The sequence below is a fragment of the Microtus pennsylvanicus genome, chromosome 1 (assembly GCF_037038515.1).
Source record: "Microtus pennsylvanicus isolate mMicPen1 chromosome 1, mMicPen1.hap1, whole genome shotgun sequence".
Classification (NCBI taxonomy): domain Eukaryota; kingdom Metazoa; phylum Chordata; class Mammalia; order Rodentia; family Cricetidae; genus Microtus; species Microtus pennsylvanicus.
In genome coordinates, this window is record NC_134579.1 from 82,825,419 (window position 1) to 82,850,667 (window position 25,249).

The 25,249-nt window shown below is 37.7% G+C and overlaps 1 protein-coding gene across 1 annotated transcript in view; it reads right to left on the bottom strand.

The window, feature by feature from the left end:
- Positions 1-4,620: 4,620 nt before the first annotated feature.
- LOC142846967 (vomeronasal type-2 receptor 26-like) overlaps positions 4,621-25,249 on the bottom strand; it is a 44,971-nt gene continuing 24,342 nt past the window's right edge. Inside the window, exons 4-6 of the mRNA XM_075967750.1 lie at positions 24,427-24,651; positions 20,361-20,484; positions 4,621-5,534 (exon numbers count right to left, since the gene is read on the bottom strand). Of these exons, the coding sequence (XP_075823865.1) occupies positions 4,621-5,534; positions 20,361-20,484; positions 24,427-24,651 (1,263 nt within the window). The remainder of the gene's footprint in view (positions 5,535-20,360; positions 20,485-24,426; positions 24,652-25,249) is intronic.

The window sequence follows — 25,249 nt, forward strand, 5'->3', positions numbered from 1 at the left end:
ATAAGAGATCCCAAAAATTCTACCGGGTAACACCTACAGCTGATAAATACCTTCATCAATGAGGGGGGATGCACAATTAACTCAAAAAACCAATTGCCTTTCTTTACACAAATGATAAATGGGTTGAAAAAGAAATCAGGAAAACATCAACCTTTATACTAGCCACAAATAACATAAAATATATTGGACTTAACCCTAAACAAACCTGTATGATAAGAACTTTTGATCTTTGTCAAAAATGAAGAAATATTAGAAAATGAAAAGATCTCCTATGTTTTTGGATAGATATAAACAACATAAGAAAAATGACCATCTCATAAAAACAATCTATAGATTCAATGATATCACCATTAAAATCCCATGACAATTCTTCACAGACCTTGAAAGAAGCAAACTCAATTTCATATTTAAAAAAACAAAAAACCTAGGACAGTCAAAACAATCCTGTACAATTTAGGAACCTCCAGAGGCATCACCATCTAATGTCAAGCTCTACTGTAGACCTACAGTAATAAAATCAACTTGGTATTGGCATAAAAACAGACACATGGATCAATGAAATCGAATTATGATACCAACATTAATCCACACACTTGTGGACACTTGATTTTTGACAAAGAAGCCAAAATTGTACAATGAAAAAAAGAAAGCATCTTCAACAAATGATGCTGGCATAAGTGGATATTGACATGTAGAAGAATTCAAATAGATCTATAACTAATAGCATGCACAAAACTCAAGTCCAAGAACATCAAAAACTGCAACATAAATTCGGTTACACTGAACCTGATAGAAGAGAAAGTGGGAAGTAGCCTTGAATACATTGGCACAGGAGAGCACTTCCTAACTATAACCCCAGGAGCACAGACACTGAGAGCAACAATAAACGGAACCTCCTGAAACTGAGAAGCTTCAGTAAGGCAAAAGATGTAGTAAATAAGACAAAATGGGAGCCTAGTGAATGGAAAAAGATCTTCACCAACCCACATCTGACAGAGGGCCGAACTCCAAAATATATAAAGAATTCAAGAAATTTGGCTTCAAAATACCAAATAATCTAATTAAAAATTGGCCTCTAGACATACCTGCAGCTTGATTCTATGGAGGCATTTTCTCAAATGAGATTTTTCTCTTCTCTGATGGCTCTGGCTTGTGTCAAGTTGACATAAATCTAGCCGGTAAAGTGCCTTTATTTTTGACTCTTATATTATCAAATTAGGTCGTATTCTCTTTCTTTGGGTTTATTAGTCTAAAGTTTGTTAAACTTCATTTATTTATTTATTTATTTTCCCATTTAAAAATGTACAGTTCCTCCACTCCTCCCATTCTCCTCCCCCTCCCCCTCCCCCTCCCCCTCCCCTCCCCCTTCCCTCCCCCTCCCCCTCCCCTCCCCCTCCCCCTCCCTCCTTTTTTTTTTTTTTGGTTTTTCGAGACAGGGTTTCTCTGTGGCTTTGGAGCCTGTCCTGGAACTAGCTCTGTAGACCGGGCTGGTCTCGAACTTACAGAGATCCGCCTGCCTCTGCCTCCCCAGTGTTGGGATTAAAGGCATGCGCCACCACCGCCCGGCCCCCCTCCCTCCTTAAGAGAGGGCAGGGAACCCTGCCCTGTGGGAAGTCCAAGGCCCTCCCCCCTACATCCAGGCCTAGGAAGCTTTGCATCCAAATATACTAGGGTCCCAAAAAGCCAGTACATGCAGTAGAAACAAGTCCCAATGCCTTTCAATGGTTTCTCAGTCAGCCCCCATTGTCAGCCACATTCAGAGAATCCGGTTTGATCACATGGTCATTCAGTCCTGGTCCAGCTGGATTTGGTGAGCTCCCATTAGAACAGGCACACTGTCTCAGTGGGTGGGCCAACCCCTCGCAGTCCAGACTTTCTTGCTCATCTTCTCCCTCCTTCTGCTCTTCAACTGGACTTTGGGGGCTTAGTCCGTTGCTCTGATGAGGGTCTCTGTCTCTATCTCCATCCATTGCCAGATGAAGATTATATGCTGATATTCGAGATAATCATCAGTGTGATAGTGGGGCAAGGCCAGTTCAGGCACCCTCTACTCTGCTGCCCAAGGACCTAGCTGGGGACATCCATGTGGACACCTGAGATCCCCTCTAGAGCCAAGTCTCTTGCCCACCCTAAAATGGCTCCTTTAATGTAGATATCTTCTTCCCTGCTCCCATATCCGCCCTTCCTCCATCTCCATCCTCCCACTCCCCCAAGCTCTCTCCAGTCTTTCTCCCTCTCTCTTCCCTTCTCTGCTTCCTCCAACCCCACCCCACCTTACCCCCACCCCATGTCACATTAGAGACTTAACAGCACAGTTAAGCTTCTTAACCTTTTCAAAGAACCAATCTAAGTTTGTGTCTATCGATGTATTGAAGTGAGTTTCTTGAAGGCAGAAAAAATTCTAATTGAATTTATTATCAAATAAACTTTGCAACTTTGTTGTAGAATTGAGTCTATTACTAGTGAGCTATTACTGAAAGATGTTTATAAATTACCATTATTTTGTTGTTTTGTTGTTGAAGTGGTGTTTCCTTCAATTTTTAAAAAATTGATTAATATTGGTCACCTTTTATTTCTTTATTTAACTATAATTTAAGTATAATTACTTTGAGTATTTAATCTTGTTTTAAAAAGAAAGATGATGCTTAGTCCTGAAAACATATATACAGGTGAGATTTTACAAACTAAACAGGTTATATTTCAGAATACATGTATGTATAAAGCATGAAATAACAGTAAGGAAAAAAGCCAAAGCCATGAGTTCCTATTGCTTATGTTCCCATCCCCACTGGCCCCCAGTTTACCCAGGAGATCTCTTTTATTTCCTCTTCCCAGGGATCCATGAATCCTTGTCTCTACATATGTATAACAGTTGTGTAGCTGATCTACTTGTGGGACTCCTAGTGGTGAAATCTGGGCCTGTCCCTAACACTTGGGCTAGCTTACAGTAACTTATTCCTCATTCTGGGTTGCCTTGCCCAGCCTTAATGCTTGGGGAGGAACTCAGTCTGACCTCAATATGCCATGCTTTGTTGACAGCCATGGGAGGCCTGCCTCTTTCTGAACAGAGGTATATACTCCTACATATAAGTTTCTCCATCTTATAATATTATTGTTTCTGTTTTCAGAGCTGATCATTTGGTGTTGGATAACTAACTGATTATTGTGCTCCTCCCTTGGGAAGATTATTTCTTCCACTCTCAGGCATGTAGATTTTTGTGTAAGGTTGAAGCCTGATGGTCTCTTCCTAGTCCAGTTCAGCATCTGTATTATCGTTTCCCTTGATCAGTTCATGTTCACGCAGTCATATTGGTAACACTATGGGTGTTGCTTCTGGCATTATTAGGAGACACAGTTTCAGAGTAAATTTGATCCTCTGCCTTTTACAATCTTTTAGCTCCATGTTGTGTATGTCTGTGAGCCATAGATGTAGGAATTGTTTGGTAGATGTGTCAGTGGTGACTGGAGTCCAGAATCCTGCCTTTTGATTAGTTGTGGTTTTATCTCATGAATTGTTGCAAAGAAAGTTTCTTTGGTGAGTGGGGGAATTGTATTTACCTGTGGGTGTAATGATAAATATTTAATTAGACTATACTCTGGCTTGTTAAAGCAAGGCTTGTAGGTTTTCCATTTAAACTACATTTGTATATTTATGCATGAACTTATGTATATTATAGGTAGTTTTAGAAATGTAGTTCGTAGTATAATTGCTTATGACTCTTTCAGGCATATTTACTGTTATTACAACCAGTTTCTTCTTTTGTATTTATTCTCCCCCTCATATTTAGAGTACCATCTCCCCAATCAGATCATTTGTACCCTGCTATTTAACTTTCCATTGCTTCCCAACCCTATTTCCTGGTTTCGACTGTTAGTCTGGGGTGAATATTCACATCTGAAGATTTGGAGCTAGATATCTCAGAGAAGAGAGAACATGTGACATTTGACTTTCTGGGTCTGGGTTACATAACTTAGTATAGTTTTTTTCTACTTCCATTCATTTATGTGTACAGAATTTTCTTTATCAATTTATCAGTCATAGGAGATCTTCATGCTTCTATTTCCTACCTATTGTGAATAGAACAGCAATGAGAATGACCGAGTAAGTATCTCTGGAGTGGGATGTTGACTCCTTAGTGCATAGGTCAAGGAATTATATAGTTGTTTCATATGGTAGGTTTATTTTTAGCATTTTGAAAATTCTCCACACTGATTTATGCAGTGTCTGGACATGTTGGCAAGACTCTAGCCCAGATAGTTCTTTGCCTGTCCCAAGAAGAAGAACTCAGTTATCACACAAAGCCCTGCTATATTTCAAAAATAAAAGATTGAGAGAAAATCATTTAGTTAATGTGTTATTTGTCTAAGTTATTATCATATAATGTATATCGAATATTTACAATGGCTACAAGTTAATAAGTGACATGCATGACTTACTAACATGCGTTTCCAGTAGTAGCATCTATTCTGAAACAGATTGTCTGTATGTGAGAAACAGCGAGGGACTCTTTCATTTTTATTTAAACAACATTTCAGAAAGACACGCTGAAAAGTAGGTAATAGTTTCACCTGACTATACTAAGATTTTAGAAGAGAGACTTAGTTAATTCATCAAAATGATCAGTTTTTCCTAGATTGTGTTTTATTCTTAAAACTTTTCAAAGAGTTCTTATCAGGTCTTAGGAGTATTATGTAGCACTTTGGGAAAAAGATGCACCCTAGCAGCCCTGCACTGGATGCTAAGATGGAGAAGACCTCCACAGACACCATAGTCCTGTCCTTGGTGCTGTGGTAGACAGGGAGGAAGGTGACCCAGACACTGCAGAACACCAGCATGCTGAATGTCAGGAACTTGGCTTCATTGAAGGTGTCAGGCAGGTTCCTAGCCAGAAAAGCCACAGTGAAGCTCACTAGGGCCAGGATCCCCAAGTATGCCAACACACAGTAGAAAGCAGTGACTGAGCCCTTGTTGCACAAAATGATGATGTGATCATGTTCAGAGTGTTCATCTACTTCAATATAGGGAGGCGAGGTTCCCAGCCAGACTCCAAGGAGAATAAGCTGGATCAGGACACAAATGGGGATGGCAGAGTTATAGAAGCCTGAGACAAAGAGCCTTCTCATTGTTCTTCCTGGTGTCATGGCTCTAAAGGCCAGAATTACAGTTATAGTTTTGGTCAAAACAGTGGAAAGAGCCAGAGTGAACACCAGAGCAAACGTAGTTTGTTGCAATATGCAGGAGGCTGTGTTTGGCTGGCCAATGAAGAGGAATGGGCACAGGAAGCAGAGGAGGAGGGAGATGAGCAGGATGAAGCTGAGAGTCCGATTATTGGCCTTCACGATGGGAGAGTCTTGGTGCTTGAGAAAGATTCCCAAAACTACAACTGTGCTGACAGACAAGCACAGAGCTGTGCAGGCCAGAGCCATGCCCAGAGAGTCATCAAAGGACAGGAATGTCACTGGCTTGGGCAGGCAGCTGTTTCTCTCAGGGTTTGGGTACTCTTGAATTGGGCAAGGGATACACTCCTGCTGATCTATAGGAGGAAATGAACCAACATGTCAGCTTCTACAATTATTTACTCATTTCACATTCATACCACAAAGAATGCCTTCCACTGTTGTTGTTTGTAGCCTGGCACATTCTGCTTTACTCTAGTGCCAAGAAGGATAATAACTGTTTTAAAAGCCCATTTCTACTATCTGTCCTGTCTACCTTATGACAAGGCATGTCCTGTCAAGTTTATCACTGTTTTTCTGGGGCAATGAGAGTAAAATAGTAATCTACTTATTTAGATGAAGTAAAACTGTCAAGTGATCCTTTAAATAATTCTAAAATTAAGCCACACCAGTTTGTTCAAACTCTAGGTGCCAAGGTTCAGGCCAAACCAGTCAAAGAATAGAAACCCCCTGCTGAACCCAGTAGAAACCAACTGCCAGAAGGCCAACTCGGAACTTGGACAGAGACTCCAAACTAGACCAGAGATCACACCAGCCACCAGAAATGTAGGGTACAAAGACTAGAAAACCAAAGAGGAAATAGAAACTATAAAATAAAATACTCACCCAAGAAAAGGCAAACTCAGAAATCAGTAACTGGAGCTAATCATTCTAAACCCAGATGCCTAAATGTCAATGTAAAAATCAATGACAGCCAGGGCAATATGGCACCACCACAGCCCATCTACTTTATGACAGCAAACATGACTATACTAACACAGCCAAAACACAATAAAATGAGCTTCAAGCAGCTTTATTGAGGATGATAGATATCCTAAAAGAGAAAATGAAAAACTCCCTTAAAGAAATCAAGAAAAAACTAATAAAGAAAGTAGGTAAAATCAACTAATCCATAAAAAAATGCCAAGAAAAGATAAGGAAAAAAAGTTGAAAAAATCAATTCATGACATGAAAATCAAAATAGAAGCAATAAACAAAACAAAGTGAGGGAATTCAGAAAATGGAAAATGGGTACATGAACAGGAACTACAGATGCAAGTATCACCAATGGAATACAGGAGATGGAAGAGAGAATCTCAAGCATTGAAGATACAATAGAAGAAATAGATTCATTGGTCAAAGAAAATGCCAAATCCAACAAATTCTTAACACAAAACACCAGGAAATCTGGGACACTATAAAAAGACCAAATCTAAAAATAATAGTAATAGAAGAAGGAGAAAAAATTCAGCAAATTATTTTCCCTAATTTGAAGAATGATATAACTATAAAGGTACAAGAAGCTTACAGAGCACCAACCAAATACATTACATTAGAAGAAAAAGTCACTATCACATCATAATGAAAATGCTAAATGAACAGAACATTGGCAGAATCTCTTTGTCTGCCCTCTCATGCTTGGGCTCTGAAAAACATTTCGTCTTTGAACATACGGACCCGCTACAACTGGAGGTGGGACCGGGTGGAGAAAATAGTTAATGTTGCTGCTTAGATTGCTTTGCCAATACCCATCAATTCCAAGAGAACTCTTTTTGAAATCAGATCTACTGTACAGATATTGGTCTTAACCAGATAAAATAAACTACCTTGAAAGCTAAGGAAAAAAAATAAATGAACAGAACAAAAAAAGATTATTAAAAGCTGGAAAGGAAAAAGGCCAAGTAACATATAAATGCAGACCTATATGAATTCCACTCAGCTTCTCTATGGAGCCTGGAAATATGTTTTTTTTTCTGGAAATATATTTTGCAGACTCTAAGAGATTAGAAATGTCAGCCTAGACTAATATACACAGCAAAAATTTTAATCACCATAGTTGGAGAAGAGAAGACAAGATATTCCATTACAAAGTTAAATTTAAATATCTATCCACAAATCCAGGCCTACAGAAAGTACTGGAAGGAAAACTCTAACTCAAGGGAAATTAACTACACCTATGAAAACACAGGCAATAGATACTCTTATACTAGCAAAACCCAAAGAAGGAACACACACACACACACACACACACACACACACACACACACACACACACACTACCACCACCACCATGAACAACAATATAATAACAAGAATTAACAATTACTGGTCATTAATATCTCTCAATACCAATGCACTCAGTTTCCCAAGGAAAAGACACAGGTAACAGAATTTATACAAAACAGGATCCATCCTCCTGCTGCATACAAGAAACACACCTTAACATCCAAGATACACATTACCTCACAGTAAAGGATTGAAAAATATTTTTCAACCAAATGGACATAACAAACAAGCTGGTGAAGTTGTCCTAATATCTAGCAAAATACACTTCAAAATAAGTTAATCAAAAGAAATGGAGAAGGACATTACATACTTGTTAAAGGAAAAATCTACCAAAATGATCTCAATCTGAATATATATGCCCCAAGTGCAACAGCATCCACATTTCTGAAAGAAGCGTTACTAAGGTGTAAATCACACATTGAACCCCACACATTAGTAGTGGCAGATTTCAACACCCCACTCACACTCTGACATGTCATCGAGACAGAATCGAAACAGAGAAATAATGGAATTAATAGATTTTATGATTCAAATGGACCTAACAGAAATTTATGGAAATTTTCACCCAAACTCAAAAGATCATATCTTCTTCTAAGCACTTCATGGAATTTTCTTCAAAATAGATCCTTGGGGGCTGGAGAGCTTGTTCAGAGCTTAAGAGCACGGGTTGTTCTTCCAGAAGTCCTGGGATCAATGCCCATCACCCACACAGCAGCTCATAACTGTCTGTAACTCCAGTTGCAGGGGATCCTACACCCTCAAACAGACATACATGCAAGCAAAACACTAATGCACATAAAATAAAAAATGTATAAATTATTTAAAAATATATTCTCAGTCACAAAGAAAGTCTCCACACATACAAGAAAATGTAAATAATCCCCTGTGTCCTATTAGACCACTGTGGATTAAAGTTGGATTTCAAAAACAACAGAAACAACTGAAACTTTACAAACTAATGAAAACTGAACAAGTCTACTGAATGACCATTAGGTCAAAGAAAAAACAAAGGAAGTAATTAAAGATCTGCTAGAATTCAATGAAAATGAGTGCACGTCATACACAAATTTATGGGACACAAGGAAAGTGGTGCTTTGGAGGACCCAGGAGGAGAGAGAGAGTGAGAGAGCTAGAGGGAAGAGGCGTGGCCAAAGGGTTGGGGGCGGGGCTTTTTGAACCAGAAAACCAGAGGTGGCCACTACTTTAGTAGTTGCTTGTGATTCACCTTAGCCTTTTTTTTTTTGGTTCTAATATTTATGTGTGGGTTTTATTTTTCATAAATGGTAAAAGAAATCTTTTACATCTGATTCTCATTGTTGGGCGTTGTTAGACCACATGATGGCTCATGGTTCTGTCATGCCAACGGCTACTTGCAGAGGAGTGCCCGGGTGCACACTTCGTTTTTCCCCATCCCCCGTATGAGATGCTTTCCTACATTTGGGGTTTTCCAAAGCCCCCTTTGGGCTGCCAATTCAGGCAGCTCGATTCACCCTGAGAATGCTTGCCTTGAGATCTTAGAACCTTGGAACTTTGCGACTGCTGTCACCAATTCACCGGAGATGGGCAGGAAAGGCAAGGCCTGTGTAGCACAGCTGCGCCTCTCACTCTATTCTGCCTGACACCTAAGGCAGCAGGGTGGAGGCTAGCCCAGCTGCTTGGCTGAACCTCCCCAATAGGGTCACCTGGGTCCTGGCTGGAGTGAAATCCCTTCTAGAGTGCTGAGTAAGAGGGCCTCTTCTGCACTCGGATCTCTCCCTGTTGTTTTAGTGCCTGCTCCACCTGCTGGTCAAACATCATCACTACATCTAAACACTTTCATAAAATCGAGTATTGCAATCACCAGCTCCACTTGTTCCCTACATCTGAATACCTGTTCATAACCCAATCCACTGAGGATTGGCATCAGAGCTGGTAAGATACTTGGGAACTTTTACACGGTAAACTAGGCTATTAAACAAACCAACAAAAGGACGAAAAAAAATAGGGGTAAGGACAATCTTAAAATCTTTCCCATGTTAAAAACAGGAAATACCAATTTGCAGGGAATTAGAACCTTGTTTACTGCTACTATGGGCACGATGCAAATAAAAACATAAATGAGAAAATAAACATAATAGCTGAGATGGATATACTTTTGTTCATAGTTATCGTCAGTTTGACAATTCATATGTTATTCTCAATACATGGTTTGATAACTTTGCCAAATATGAGAAGTTGATTGATAAGATACATACCTTAGAAAAACCTACCATTCATGATATACAAGCCTTAGACAAGGTTACTACTCATAACGTGCAAGACTTACAATTAATTAATAAGAAGACAATAAGCTTTTAACTGATAATGTAGGTGTAGGTTGATAAAATACAAAGTTTAGTAATGTTTACTGATGAAGATAATGAAGAGGTGACTGATAACATAGAAATTTTACTATTTATAAGATACAAGCCTTACAAGATACAAGCCTAGGTTACTATTGACAATATGCAAGCCTTAAAAATAATTACTAAATGAAATAATAATAGTTTGACAGATAAGTTACTAGCCCTGGAAAAGCTTACTAATACAGATAATAAAAATATTCAAACACAGACAGAGGAGTTTAGAGACGAACCGATCTCACCATTACATTATGAAATTAAAGAGGAGTGGCCCAAGGTTATACAAAAAACAATCTTAATTTATCCAGTCATCATACAGGAAAAACCATCAAATGATAGTTACTTATAAACAACAGAATACAAGAGATGGAAGAGAAAATCTCAAGCTCTGAAGATACAATAGATGAAATAGACTCATCAGTCAAAGAAAACATTAAATCTAAAAAAGCTTAACACAAAATACCCAGGATATATGGGATACCATGAAAAGACCAAACCTATGAATATAGGTATAGAGGAAGGAGAAATTCAACTCAAAAGCACAGAAAATATATTTAACAAAATCATAGAAGAAAACTTTTCCAACCTAAAGAAAGATATGCCTATGAAGACACAAAAAGCATATAGAATACTAAATAGACTGGATAAAAAAATCCCCTCACCAAATAATAATCTAAGCACTAAACATACAGAATAAATTATATTAAGATCTGCAAAGGAAAAAGGCCAAGTAACATATAAAGGCAGACATATCAGAATTACACCTGACTACTCAGTAAAGACAATAAAAGCAGAAGATCCTGGTCAAGCGTTATACAGACATTAAGAGACCATGGATGCCAGCTCAGATTACAATACCAAGCAAAACTTTCAATCACCATAGAAGGACAAAACAAGATCTATGACAAAACTTGACTTGACCAGTACCTAGCCACAAACTATACAAAGTAATAGAAGGAAAACTCCAACCCAAGGATGTTGGTTGCACCAACAAAAACACAGACAATTGATGATCTCACAGGAGCAAAACCCAAAGAAGGAAAAATCCACAAATTAACATTATCAACAACAAAAACTAAATTAACAGGATATAGTAATCACTGGTCATTAATATCCCTTAATATAAATGGATTCAACTCACCTATAAAAATACACAGGCTAACAGATTGGATATGAAAACAGTACCCATCCTTCTGCTGCATACAAGAAACATTCCTCAAAATGAACACACACATATCTCAAAGAAAGACATCATCTCAAATAAAGGTTGGTAAAAAAATTTCCAATCAAATGGACCTAAAAAACAAGCTGGTGTAGCTATCATAATATCTAACAAAATAGACTTCAACCTAAAATCAATCAAAAGAGACAAAGAAGGACATTTCATATTAGTCACAGGAATAATACATCAAGAGGAAATCTTAATACCGAACACCTAGGCTCTGAATACAAGGGCACCCTCATATGTAAAAGAAACACTTCTAGAGCTTCAATCACACATTAATCCCCACACATTAATAGAGGGAGACTTCTACTCTTACCACTGGACAGGTCAGTCACACAAAAAATGAACAGAGAAATAAGGAAACTAACATGTTATGACTCAAATGGACTTAAAAGACTTCTTTAGAGCATTCTATCCAAACATAAAAGATTATACCTTCTTCCTAGCACCTCAAAGAATCTTTTCAAAAAATAGACAACATGCTGGGTAAGAAAACAAACCTCAAAAGATAGAAAAAATTGGAATAACCCCTTGTATCTTATCAGATCACCATGGTGTAAAATTAGAATTCAACAGCAGCACTAATTACAGAAAGCCCATAAAACACGGAAATTAAACAATGATCACCTGAAGCATCAAAGCGTCAAGGAAGAAATAAAGGAAGAAATTAAAGAATTCCTAAAATTTAATGAAAATGAACATACACGTATCCAAATTCATGGGAGACAATGAAAGCAGAAATGCCTACTTCCAGCAGAAGCTGGAAAAATCCCACACTAGTGAATTAGCTGAATATTTGAAAATTCTAGACCAAAAAGAAGCAAACTAACTCAGGAAAAACTAGGTGGCAGGAAATAATCAAATAGAGAGCAGAAATCAACAAAATAGAAACAAATAAAACAATACAAAGAATCAACGAGACAAAGAATTGGTTCTTTGAGGAAATCAACAAAATAGACAAGCCTTTATCCAAACAAACCAAAAGGAAGAGAGAGACTATCCAAATAACAAAATCAGAAATGAAAACAGGGACATAAAAACAGACATGGAAGAAATCCAGAGAATTAGTAGGTAATATTTTGAAAACCTGTACTCCACAAAATTGAAAACTTAAAGGAAATGGGGAACTCTGTGGATGAATATCACTTACCAAAATTAAATGAAGACCAGATAAGAAAATTAAATAAACCTATAACTGCTAAATATATAGAAACAATAATCAAAAGTCTCCCAATTAGTGGGTGCTTAGGTAATATGGGATAAAACTGGACTCTCTGAACATGGCGAACAATGAGAGCTGATGAGACGCCAAGGACAATGGCAAGGGGTTTTGATCCTACGTAATATGCTGGCTTTGTGGGAGCCTACCCAGTTTGGATGTTCACCTTCCTAGATATGGACGGAGGGGGGAGGACCTAGGACTTACCACAGGGCAGGGAACCCTGACAGCTCTTTGGACTGGAGAGGGAGGGGGAAAGGAGTGGGGGAAGGGGGAGAGGGGTGGGAGGAGGGGGAGAAGAGTGGGAGGAGGGGGAGGGAAATGGGAGGCTGGGAGGAGGTGGAAACTTGTTTTTTTTCTCATTTTCTCAATAAAAAAAAAAGATTTTTTAAAAAAAGTCTCCCAATTAAAAAAGCCCAGGACCAAGTGGTTTCAGCTCAGAATTCTACAGGACTTTCAAAGAAGAAATAATAACAATGATTCTCAAACTGTTCCACACAATAGAATTAGAAGGAACATTGCCAAACTCTTTTTAAGAGGCTACAATTACCCTGCTATTCAAACCACATAAAGACATTACTAAGAAAGAGAATTATGGACAAATCTCACTCATGAACATTGATGCAATAATACTAAACAAAATATTGGCCAAATGAATGCAAGAATACATCAGGAACATCATCCACCATGATTCAGTCTGCTTCACCCCAGAGATACAGGACTGGTTCAACATATGAAAATCTGTCAATGTAATCCATCATATAAACAAACTGAAAAATAAAACCCACATGATCATCTCATTAGATGTTGAAAAAACTTTTGACAAAATACAACATCCCTTCATGATAAATGTCTTGGAGAGAGCAGGTATATAATGAACATACCTAAACATAATAAAGGCAATATACATCAAGCCAATAGCAACATCAAACTAAATGGAGAGAAACTCATAGCGATACCACTAAAATCAGGAAAAAGACAAGATTGCCCATTCTCTACACGTTATTCAATATAGTTCTTGAGGTCCTAGCTAGAAAAATAATACAAAAAAGGAGATCAATGTGGATACAAATTGGAAAAGAAGAAGTCAAACTCACACTATCTGCTGATGATACGATACATAAGCGACCCCCAAAAATCTACCAAATATCTTCTACTACTTGTAAAACTTTCAGTACTGTAGCAGGATATAAGATTAACTAAAAAACATGAATATCCCTTATTTACACAGATGATAAATGAGCTGAGAAAGAAAGAGAAACATCACCCTTCAAATAGCCACAAATAGCATAAAATATTTCAGAGTAATTCTAACCAAACAAGTGGAAGACCTGTATGACAAGAAATTTAAGTCTTTGAAGAAAGAAATTGAAGAAGACACCAGAAATTAGAAAGATCTCCCATGCTCTGGGTAGGTAGAATTAACAGTAAAAATGGCAATCTTACCAAAAGCAATCTACAATTTCAATGCAATGCCCATCAATTTCCCAGCAAACTACTTCACAGACCTCGGAAGAACAGTACTTAACTTCATATGAAAAAGCAAAAACACAGGATAGCCAAAACAATCCTGTAAATAAAGGAAGTTCTGGAGGCATCACAATCCCTGTCTTCAAACTCTACTACAGAGCTACAGTACTAAAACCAGCCTGGTATTGGCATAAAAACAGACAGGAGGACCAATGGAACCGAATCAAGGAACCAGTTGTCAATCTACACAAATATGGATGCCTGGTTTTTGATAAAGAAGCAAAAAGTATAAAATGGAAAAAGAAAGCGTATTTAACAGATGATACTGGCATCTACTTCAACATGTAGAAGAATGAAAATAGACCCATATCTATCACCATAACAAAACTCCAGCCAAATGGATCAAGGACCTCAACATAAAGCTAACCACACTGAACCTCATAAAAGAGAAAGTGGGAAGTACACTTAAACGAATTGTCACAGGAGGCCACTTCCTGAATATAACTCCAGTAGCACAGACACTGACAGAAACAATTAATAAATTGGACCTCCTGATAGTGAAAAGGTTCTGTAAAGCAAAGGACATGGTCAACAAGACAAAACAGCAACCTACAGAATGGGAAAAAATCTTCACCAACCCTACATTATACAGAGGACTGATCTCCAAAATAAACAAACTCTAGAAATTGTCTATCAAAAGAACAAATAATCCAATAAAAATGGACAACTCTGTTTAGGCCAGAGGAGTCTAAAATGACTGAAAGACACTTAAGGAAATGCTCAACATCTTTAGCCATCAGAGAAATTCAAATCAAAACAGCTCTGAGATTCCATCTTACATCTGTAAGAATGGTCAAGATCAAAAACACCGATGACAACTTATGCTGGAGAGGATGTGGGGTAAAGGGAACACTCCTGTGTTGTTGCTGGTAGTGCAAATTGGTACAGTTTCTTTGGATATCAGTATGGCATTTTCTCAGAAAATTAAGATACAACCTTCCTCAAGACCCAGCAATATCACTTCTGGATATATATTCAAAGGATGCTCAATCATACCACAAGGACATGTGCTTAACTATGTTCATAGCAGCATTGTTTGTCCTAGCCAGTACCTGAAAACAACTTAAATGCCCCTTTACCAAAGAATGGATAAGAAAAATGTGGTACATTTACACATATACAGCATATATATACACATATACAGCAGAAAATAATGATATCTTGAATTTTGCAGGCAAATGGATGTATCTAGAAAACATCATATTGAGAGAGGTAACCCAGACACAGAAAGACAAATATCATATGTACTCACCCATAAGTAACTTTTAGACATAAAGCAAAGAAAACCAGCCTACAGTTCACAATCCCAGAGAACCTAGACAACAGTGAGGACCCTAAGAGAGACATACATGGATCTAATCTACATGAGAAGAAGAAAAAGAGATCTCCTGAATAAACTGGGAGCATGGGGACCATGGGAGAAGGTTGAAGAGGAGGGGAAAAGATGGGAGAGGAGCAGACAAAAATGTATAGCTCAATAAAGTCAATAAAAAGGGAAAAAATCAATAGGCTTTCTACATACAAATGAAAAACTGGCTGAGAAAGAAATCTGAGAAGTATCACTCTTTACAATAGCCACATATAATATAAAATATCTTAGGGTGGCTCTAATCAAACAAATAAAAGACCTGTATGACAAGAACTATTAAGTCTTTGAAGAAAACTTCAGAAAATGGAAAGATCTCCCATTATAATTGATTGGTGGGATTAATAGTAAAAATGGTAATTTTTCTGAAAGCAATAGACAGATTCAACACAATTCCCATCAAACTCCCAGCACAATTCTTTACAGATCTTAAAGAACAATATTCAACATTATATAGAAAAACAAAAAATCCAGGATAACTAAAGCAATATTGTATTATAAAGGAACTTCTGGGAGCATCACCACCCCTGACTTCAAGCTCTACTATATAGCTGTAGGAAAAAAACCATTTGATATTGGCATAAATCAGATAAGTGGATTCATGGAATAAAATCAAGGACCCTGACATAGATCCTTACACCTATTAACACCTGATCTTTGACAAAGAAGCCAAAAATATACAATGGAAAAAAGACAACATTTTCAACAATTGTTGCTGGCATAACTGGATAGTGGCATGTAGCAGAATGCAAATAGTCCCATATGCACAAAACTCAAGTACAAGCAGATCAAAGAACTCAACATAAATCCAGTTGCACTGAACCTGAAGAGAAAGTAGGAAGTAGCCTTGAATGCACTGGCACAGGAAATTACTTCCTGAATCTAACACCGGTAGCATAGATATTGAAATTGTCAAATAATAAATGGGATCTTCTGAAACTGAAAAACTTTTGTAAAGGAAATGACACTGCCAACAAGACAAAACGGCATCCTGCAGAGTGGGATAAGATTTTCTCTAGCCCACATCTGATAGAGGACTGCAATCCAAAATAAATAAAGAACTCCAGACACTAGATATCAAAATACCAATTAATCCCCTTAAAAATAGGGTATAGATTTAAACAGAGAAATCTCAATAGAAGAATCTCAAATGGTGAGATACACTTAAAGAAGTGTTCAACATCTTTAGATATCAGGGAAACGCAAATTAAAATGACTCAGAGATACCATTTTATACCTTGCAGAATGGCAAAAATCAAAAATGCTAATAACAGCCTATGCTGAAAAAAATGAGGTGTAAGGGGAACATACCTCTACTCTTAGTGGGAGTAAAAACTTATACAGCCATTTTGGAAAACAACATGGTGTTGTCTCAGGGAACTGGGATTCAATCTATCTCAAGACCCAACAATACCACTCTTGTGCATGTAGTCAAAGGATGCACACTCATACCACAAGGACACTAGCTCAACTATTATCATAGCAGCATTATTTGCAATTGCCAGCATCTAGAAACAACCTAAATGCCCCTCAACTGAAGACTAGGTAAAGAAAATGCGGTATATCTACACAATGGAGCATTACTCAGCAGAAAAGAACAATGATATTATGAAATTTTCAGGCAAATAAATGTAAATAGAGAAAAATTATCCTGAGTGAGGCAATCAAGACAGAAAGACAAACACAGTGTGTGTTCACTTATAAGGGGATAATAGATGTAAAGCAAAAAATAACCAGGCTACAGTCCTCAGGCTACTCCCAGAGAGGCTAGGTGGCAAGAGGACTCTGATAGGTACACGTGGATATCCCTGAGAAGAGGAATGGATGAGATGTCCTGTAAACTGGGAATGGGTGGAGTAGAGGAGGAGGTTATGGGGGGATGGGAAGAAGGAGGGACCAAGAGTGTGGTATTGTGTGTAGGAGGGAGGTGGAGAGTAGTTGGAGAGATATCTTGGTAGAGGGGGCCATTATAGGATTGGAGAGAAACCTGGTGCCAGGGAAGCTCCCAGAAATCTATAAGGATGACCCCAGGTAAAACCCCTTGCACGAGTAGTGAGGGTATCTGAATTGGCCCTATAATCATATTGATGACTACCTTAATTGTCATTATGAAGCTTTCATCCAGTACCTGATATAAGGAGATGCTGAGATCCACAGCCAAACACTGGGTCCAGTTCTAGAAGTCCAGTTGAGGAGAGGATGGAAGGATTATAAGAGCAAGGGGTCATCGAGATTATGGCAGAGAAACTCACAGAGACAGCTGATCTGAACATGTGGGAACTCATGGACTCTGAATAGACAGCAGGAGAATTGGTGTGGGACTGAGTTGGGCCCTCTGCACTGGGTAATAGCTGTGTAGTTTGTTCTTTTGTGGGGTCCCTGGCAGTGGGACCAGGACCAGTCCAGGGCTGATTCTTTGGAGACCTATGGTGGGATGCCTTCTTTAGCCATGGTGCAGAGGGGAGGAGCTTGGTTCTGCCTCAGTTTGATGTGCCATACTTTGTTGATTCCCATGAGAGGCCTTACCCCATCTGAATGGAGGAAGAGTGGATGGGGAGTGAACATGGTGGGGAGAGTGAAGGTGAGAGAAGAAAGGGGGAACTGTGTTTGGTATGCAAAATAAATAATACATATGGGAATAAAAAAAGGGAGAATCCTCAAAAATTACCAAGAAGAGGAATAAATTGTTCTGGCTGTATTGCATACTTCTGACAGTGTAAATTTTCATAAGCCTTTCAAAATGTCCATTTTTCTAGTCTCTACAGAAGGGTCAAACAGGTGGTGTTTATGTAGTCCTTACTCAATAAAAAAAATAAAGCTGGCTTTGAATTTGGAGCATGGCTCTCTCCTCTATATCTAAGCATATTTGTTAAAATTTAAAGTCTCTGCCTCATATAAGAAGGACCACCTGGTATCGAAGAAAAGAAAATCAAGACATAGGGACTGTTATATTGTCACTAATCTCATATCCCTTGGATTTATTTTTACTCTTTAATACTTTTCTTAAAGTATAAATACTATCTCAAAATTTAAATTTTCTATTTTGAAATTAATGGTATTATTAAGTACTAACTAAATCTAACCTTAGACTTCATGTAGATTCTTCTATACAATTTCTTATGTGATTCTGAAGCAGATATTTAAGATTTAATCCGGGGTATCTCAGAGGTACTTAATAGAATAAGTATTAACCTCCTCAAGATTTGTAGCATATCACATTTAATATGCTTAAAATTTCCACAGTGTGGGACAAACATTCCTAACAGCGACCTCTAATGTCTTCAAAGGGATGATGAAGCCCCACAATGACAATTCCACTTGGATTATGATTATACCACTAATCTGATAAACTCTACCCAAAGATCAGTTTTGGACTACAAACTGATCAGAACAATTTCAGGATGGCTATCAAAGATGGTTCAGCCTCATGCACTGCTTTGAACTTTAGACAAGCTTTATTTCTAAATAAATACTTACTTTATTTTTCACATTTATCAAGGTCCCCTAGGGATGCCATCAACCCCCAAGACAGCAGGAAGCTACCCAGAACATACAATCCTCACATTCCTTAGAGGTAAGATAGGTTGTTCTTGGTCTTCTGCTGGGTTGTAGATATTTGTCATTATTTAGGGTGGTTGATTGCAAGTTCTTAAGCAATTATACTCGAGAAAAATGCTAAACAAAATAGATTCAGAGATTTCATTCTTAAGAAAAAATGTGGAATATAGAAATGATAGGCTAAAATGGTAGATTATTGAACCTATTTTTAAACTGAAAAGTAACTACTAGTCTTCAATATTATACACTTGTATAGGGCTAACAAATTTTAAGGTTATATTTGTGATACTGTATGTGCGCTTCTACTTTTGTTTATTTTATCTTTTTTAGAAATTTAAGGTTATACTACATGTATATTTTTACTCTTGCTTTAGATATTTTTGTATATTGATACAACTTAAGGTTATTTTTATTAGAATATACTGTTCTAGTTTTATTTAAGGTACAGCTCATTTAAAAATGTAATATTAATTTCTAGTCATTGAAAGTTCTGTACTTATTATTTAGGAGAAATAAGAAATGCAGATTTCCGTTCTCTATGGAGGGATACCATGCTCAGCCTAGACACAGGGGGGAGGGCCTTGATCTTGCCTCAAAGTGATGTGCCAGACTTTGTTGACTCCCCATGGGAGGCTCTACCCTCTCTGAGGAGTAGATGGGGATGGGGTGGAGAGAGGGGAGTGTAGGAAGAGGGGTGGGAGTGGGAACTGGAATTGGTATGTAAAGTAAAAAAGACTGTTTAAAAATAAAAAAATGAAAAAGAAATACAGGCTAATAGTCACCGATAACTAAACTTATATTCATGTTAGTTATGTTTTCATGATAATACAGAGATATATTTTAAATTGATAATCTTCAAACACCTCAAAGACCTACAGAATATGGCATTTAAAATGTTTTAATGACTTAGACTTTTCTTGACATGAGAAACATCTGTTCCTGGTGACACTGATCTTCTTCAAAACAGAATAATTGACATCATAGAAATTCCATAAGAAGTTCTTCTTTGTTAAAAAAGCTAGCTGTTTTCACAAGAAATTGTACTTGCCTCAACTGCTGACCACAACATAGCAAAGATGTACAAGCTGCTGTACCTTCCTTTACAAAAACTTGTTTTTCAGACTATTTTTGATATTCCAAATGACAGCTAAAAGCGTTGTAAACTTTAATTCTATGTGTGGGATATTTTGGAAACAGCTCCACATATACTTGTCCTTCCAGGGCTTATTTTCAGGAAAGAATTATTGAATTCATTTATTCAAGGAACACACAGGTAGCATGGTCATGTGCACACCTCACATTGCCTGGGCAGCCTCTAGAATGGATCACAGCTAGAGCTGAGGTTAAACTACCATGTAAAGAAAGGCAGGTTTTGGAAATATGGATGCAGATGACACAATAACATGAGGACTGCCACTCAAATGTTCAAACATTTTGTGGAATCAGCAGTGATTTCTAATGAATGTGGGGATGAGTGAAAGAGACATGGGTTCTCCATGTTGCGTTACAAGAGCATGCTCACTTCTTACCTTTCTCCTTCTAAATTAACAAGAAGTTTGAGGAAAAGTATTTTATTACCTGTTTGATTGGAAATGTGTCTCTCTGGACAAAACACACAAGAAAAACAACAGATAGGTCTGTCTTTTTCTAGACTTTTCCAGAAACCTGGACCACAACTCTGTGTACATACAGATTGAGGAGTCTAAGGGCAAAACAGAAAACCTGGTCATAATTTTGCACATCAGTCACAGGCTTAAGATAATTTTAAGCTAAACAATTTAAACTGCATGAAGACTATGAAAGTTGTACACATTTATGAGGTTCTGTGAAGTCTCCATATGGGAATGTAGAGTGTAGATTTGAAGTTAGCACACTTCAAGATGCTAAATGTTCAAAGTTTCTTTATGCTGACCAAACTGTGACTCACTTCTTCTAGCTTTTGTGAAATGTGTAGAACATCCATATAGTCTCTCCTGTGAAAGAGAAAGCCAAAACTCCTTCCTTGTATGAATTACAAATCAGTTGAATTGTCAAGCAGAAACCCAGACACTCTTGCCTATCTGCTTTTACTTTTAGCTTCCCAAGATTGTAGTCACAACCATTCACTCTGATTGACATGTCCCATGAAAAAGGGTTTGGCCATTGGTGGGTGATCATAGCTTCTCCTGACTTCATCACATGTTGATGTTCCAGAGATAATGCATTATGATCCATTATGTGAGTTTCATCCTTGACTCCCCTCTAATGTTTCTCCCCAACATTAGTGACATAATCATTTAGTTTTTGTTAAATCAATTTACTTCTAAGTTAATTATATTAACCACTATACTTTTAACAAAACATCAGTTTGTGAATATTTCTGGAAATTTTGTATGCAAGAAAATAATTCTATCTTTCCTTTAGACATGCTTCTTGTCATAAATTGGACTCGGTTTCTAGCTCATAAATATCTACATATTAACAAGTATTTGGGGCTGGAGAACTGGCCCAGCCATTAAGAGTGCATACTATCCTTGGTGTTTTTGACTTTAGCCATTCTGACAGGTGTAAGATGGTATATCAAAGTTGTTTTGATTTGCATTTCCCTGATCGCTAAGAAGGTTGAGCATGACCTTAGTGTCTTTTGGCCATTTGAACTTCTTCTGTTGAGAATTCTCTGTTCAGTTCAGTGCCCCATTTTTTAATTGGGTTAATTAGCATTTTAAAGTCTAGTTTCTTGAGTTCTTTACATATTTTGAAGATCAGACCTTTGTCTGTTGCAGGGTTGGTGAAGATCTTCTCCCAGTCAGTAGGTTGCCTTTTTGTCTTAGTGACAGTGTCCTTTGATTTACAACCCTATCATACTACAAAAGCATCTGTTCAACTATGTTCATAGCAGCATTATTTGTAATAGCCAGAATCTGGAAACAACCTAGATGCCCTTCAATGGAAGAATGGATGAAGAAAGTGTGGAATATATACATATTAGAGTACTACTCAGCGGTAAAAAACAATGACATCTTGAATTTTGCACGCAAATGGATGGAAATAGAAAAAACTATCCTGAGTGAGATAACCCAGACCCAAGAAAGATGAACATGGGATGTACTCACTCATAATTGGTTTCTAGCTATAAATAAATAAATAAATAAATAAATGACATCGAGCCACATTGGAGCACTAGACTGAGCTCCCAAGGTCCAAATGAGGAGCAGAAGGAGGGAGAACATGAGCAGGGAAGTCAGGACCATTAGGGGTGCACCCACCCACTGAGACAGTGGAGCTGATCTAATGGGAGCTCACCAAGGCCAGCTGGACTGGGACTGAATAAGCATGGGATAAAACCGGACTCTCTGAACATGGTGGACAATGAGGGCTGCTGAGAAGCCAAGGACAATGGCACTGGGTTTTGTTCCTACTGCATGTACTGGCTTTGTTGGAGTCTAGCCAGTTTTGATGCTCACTTTCCTAGACCTGATGGAGGGGGGAGGACCTTGTACTTCCCACAGGGCAGGGAACCCTGACTGCTTTTTGGACTGGAGAGGGAGGGGGAGGGTAGTGAGGGGATGGGGACGGAAATGGGAGGCGGGGAGGAGGTGGAAATTTTTAATAAAAAAAGAAAAGGAATGGAGAGATATGATGTAATTTTATCCTAGTGTCAACAAGTAAATAATTTTAAAACCTGACACATTTGTATAATGAAACTGTACACTAGAGTTAATAACAATGGATATATTATCAGCTACACATATATCTATTAAACTGTTCTATGGAAAAAAAGGAGTGCATACTACTCTTGCAGAGAAACCTGAGGTCAGCACACAAATAAGGTAATTTACAAACATTGGTTATAGAGATGATTTATATAAAAATTCATTATTTACTTCTTCTTTATAAGGACTATGGACAAGTTTGAGTATGAGTTGTGTTCAATAGAGAGATGTGCTGAGCATCTACATGTATGTATAATAAAATGTGTATATGTATGCACATGGATATATATATCCATGAACACTTATCTGTTCATTTATTATAATATGAATAAATACATACAAGTTTAAATTTAAGTTCAAACTAATTCTATCTACAGTAAATAGCTACCAATATGTTCTTGCTTGTTTGTATATGTATATGCATAAGTTCATATATATATATATATCATGGTCAAATTAAAAAGATTGATTTATTTTTAAATTAAGGACATCAAATAGAACAAAAGAGATGGCTCACTATTTATTGTACTTCCTATATAAGCACACAGTCCTGAATTTGATTATGCAAAATAGAAGTATAAAAAAGTCAGATGCTAAACTGCATGCCTGTTTCCAAATATGGCAGTCATGGAGACAAGGAGTCAGCCTGTGGCATGCTGGACAGTAAGGAAAGCTAAATCTGAAGGCAAGGAATTCATAGCAAGATTGTGTTTATAATAAAATGGAGAATGATTGCAGATGGTATCCACTCTGACTGTGGCCTCCGCAGGCACATGCACTCACATGTATGAGCATTCACACACAAGCTCACAACAGAGCTAAGAACTTATAATATAGGCAAAACATACATAGACCACCTCAAAAGGGGAAATAAATAAGATTGCCTGACAAAATTGGGAGCATGTCGATGGGGGTAGAAAAAAGGATGCAAGGGGAAAGAGGAGGAGAGGAGAGGAGGAGGAGAACTTGAGGGAATGGGATAGTTGAGATGGAAGAAGGACAGAGATGAGAGCAAGGAAAGAGATATCTTGATTGAGGGAGCTACTATGGGGCTACCAAGAAACCTGGTTCTAGAGAAATTTCCAGCAATGGACAAGGATGACACCAGCTAAGACCCTAAGCAAAAAGGAGAGGGTGTCCAAACTGGCCTTGCCCTCTAGTCAGATTGATGAATACCTTAAATATCACCATAGAACCTTCATCCGGCAACTGATGAAAACAGAGGCAGAGACCCACAGTAGAGCACTGGCCTGAGCTCCCAAAGTTCAGTTGAAGAGTGGGAGGAGTGAAAATATAAGAAAAGATGTCAAGATCATGATGATGACACTCACTGAAAAAGCTTACCTGAGCTAATGGGAGCTCACCAACTCCAGCCAAACAGGGAGGGAACCAGCATAGGAACAATCTAGAATCTCTTTACATGCTCTCATCTTTATCCTTCCTCCATCTCATCTATCCTGTTCCCTTAAGTTCTCGCCCCCCCCCTGCTTCTCTGTTTCTTTTCTTCTTCCACTGTCCCTTTTCCTCTCTCCCCCATACAACAATGATAGTTGTATGGCTGGGTCAGACTGCAGGGTCATTGGAAGTGGCACTTTGATTTATTCCTACTGCTTATACTGGCTTTTTTGGGAACCTATTCTCTTTGGCTGGATATCTTGCTCTGTCTAGGTATAGTAGGGAGGGCCTTGGACCTTACCAAAAATAATAGAGTTTTACTTTCTCTGAGGAGTGCATGGGGGTGGGGTGTAAGGATAGGTGAAGGAAATGGGAGGAGGAGAGGAAGTGGGAACTGGGATTGGTATGTAATATGAAAAAAGATAGTTTGTTTTCTTTTGTAAAAAATAATATAAATTATAAAAAGAATATTTGAAAATTTCAAAGAGACATCATACAATTCACAGAACTCTTTGTAGATGTTTTTCAGCATATTAAAGGTTGAAATTTTGCCAGACCTGATTGAAGTTTCTTGGCCATTTGATCATAACTTCATTGATGAACAAGCCTTGATCTTGTGGACTCTTGGAGACAAACTCTCCTACTTTAACTAGAAATGTATGACTAATATGTACCATAAAATTTTGTATATCATATTTTTCCACATGATTCTTTTTCTCATCAAAGCATATTTGGTCTCCATCAGTGCTTGTAAATTGAATTTTCCTCAGGAATGGATGAAGCTGGAGAGAGACATCACTTGGATATGAGTGGTACATAAAAGTTTCTCACTGATCATTCCTAAGAACAATTCTAATTCTCTCTCTATTCTAGTTTTCTTTTTGAAAAGGCTTCATTTGAATCATTGTCTCCCAAGATGTTCCAGGGAGATGAACTTTGCTCTCATGAAACTAAAGTAAGAGTAGCTGAACGTAAATAGAAATGGCATCTAAGGGGTGAAACATAGCATAGTTGGAAGCATGTTCTTAGTAGAACCAAGGCCCTGTGTCTCCAATTAAACAATATACATGTTTTAGAACAAAACTGAAGTAAAAATGTACGCAACACTATGTATTTGGTTGTACAGGTATTAAGATATTTATCTTTTTATAGCACACAATGAACATATGTGTGAATAGATAGTTAAGTAGATAGGAATACATGCAGATATACAGAGTATCTTGACCTTATAATATCAGCAGGAATTCATGCAAAAGCTCCTAATTCATAAAAATATATATTAAATATTCAGAAATTTTGTTTGTCATTTATGCTTCAGGAAACTGTAAAGAGACCTACTAACTGCCTCCATTCTTCATTAATTTACTTTGAATCACATAA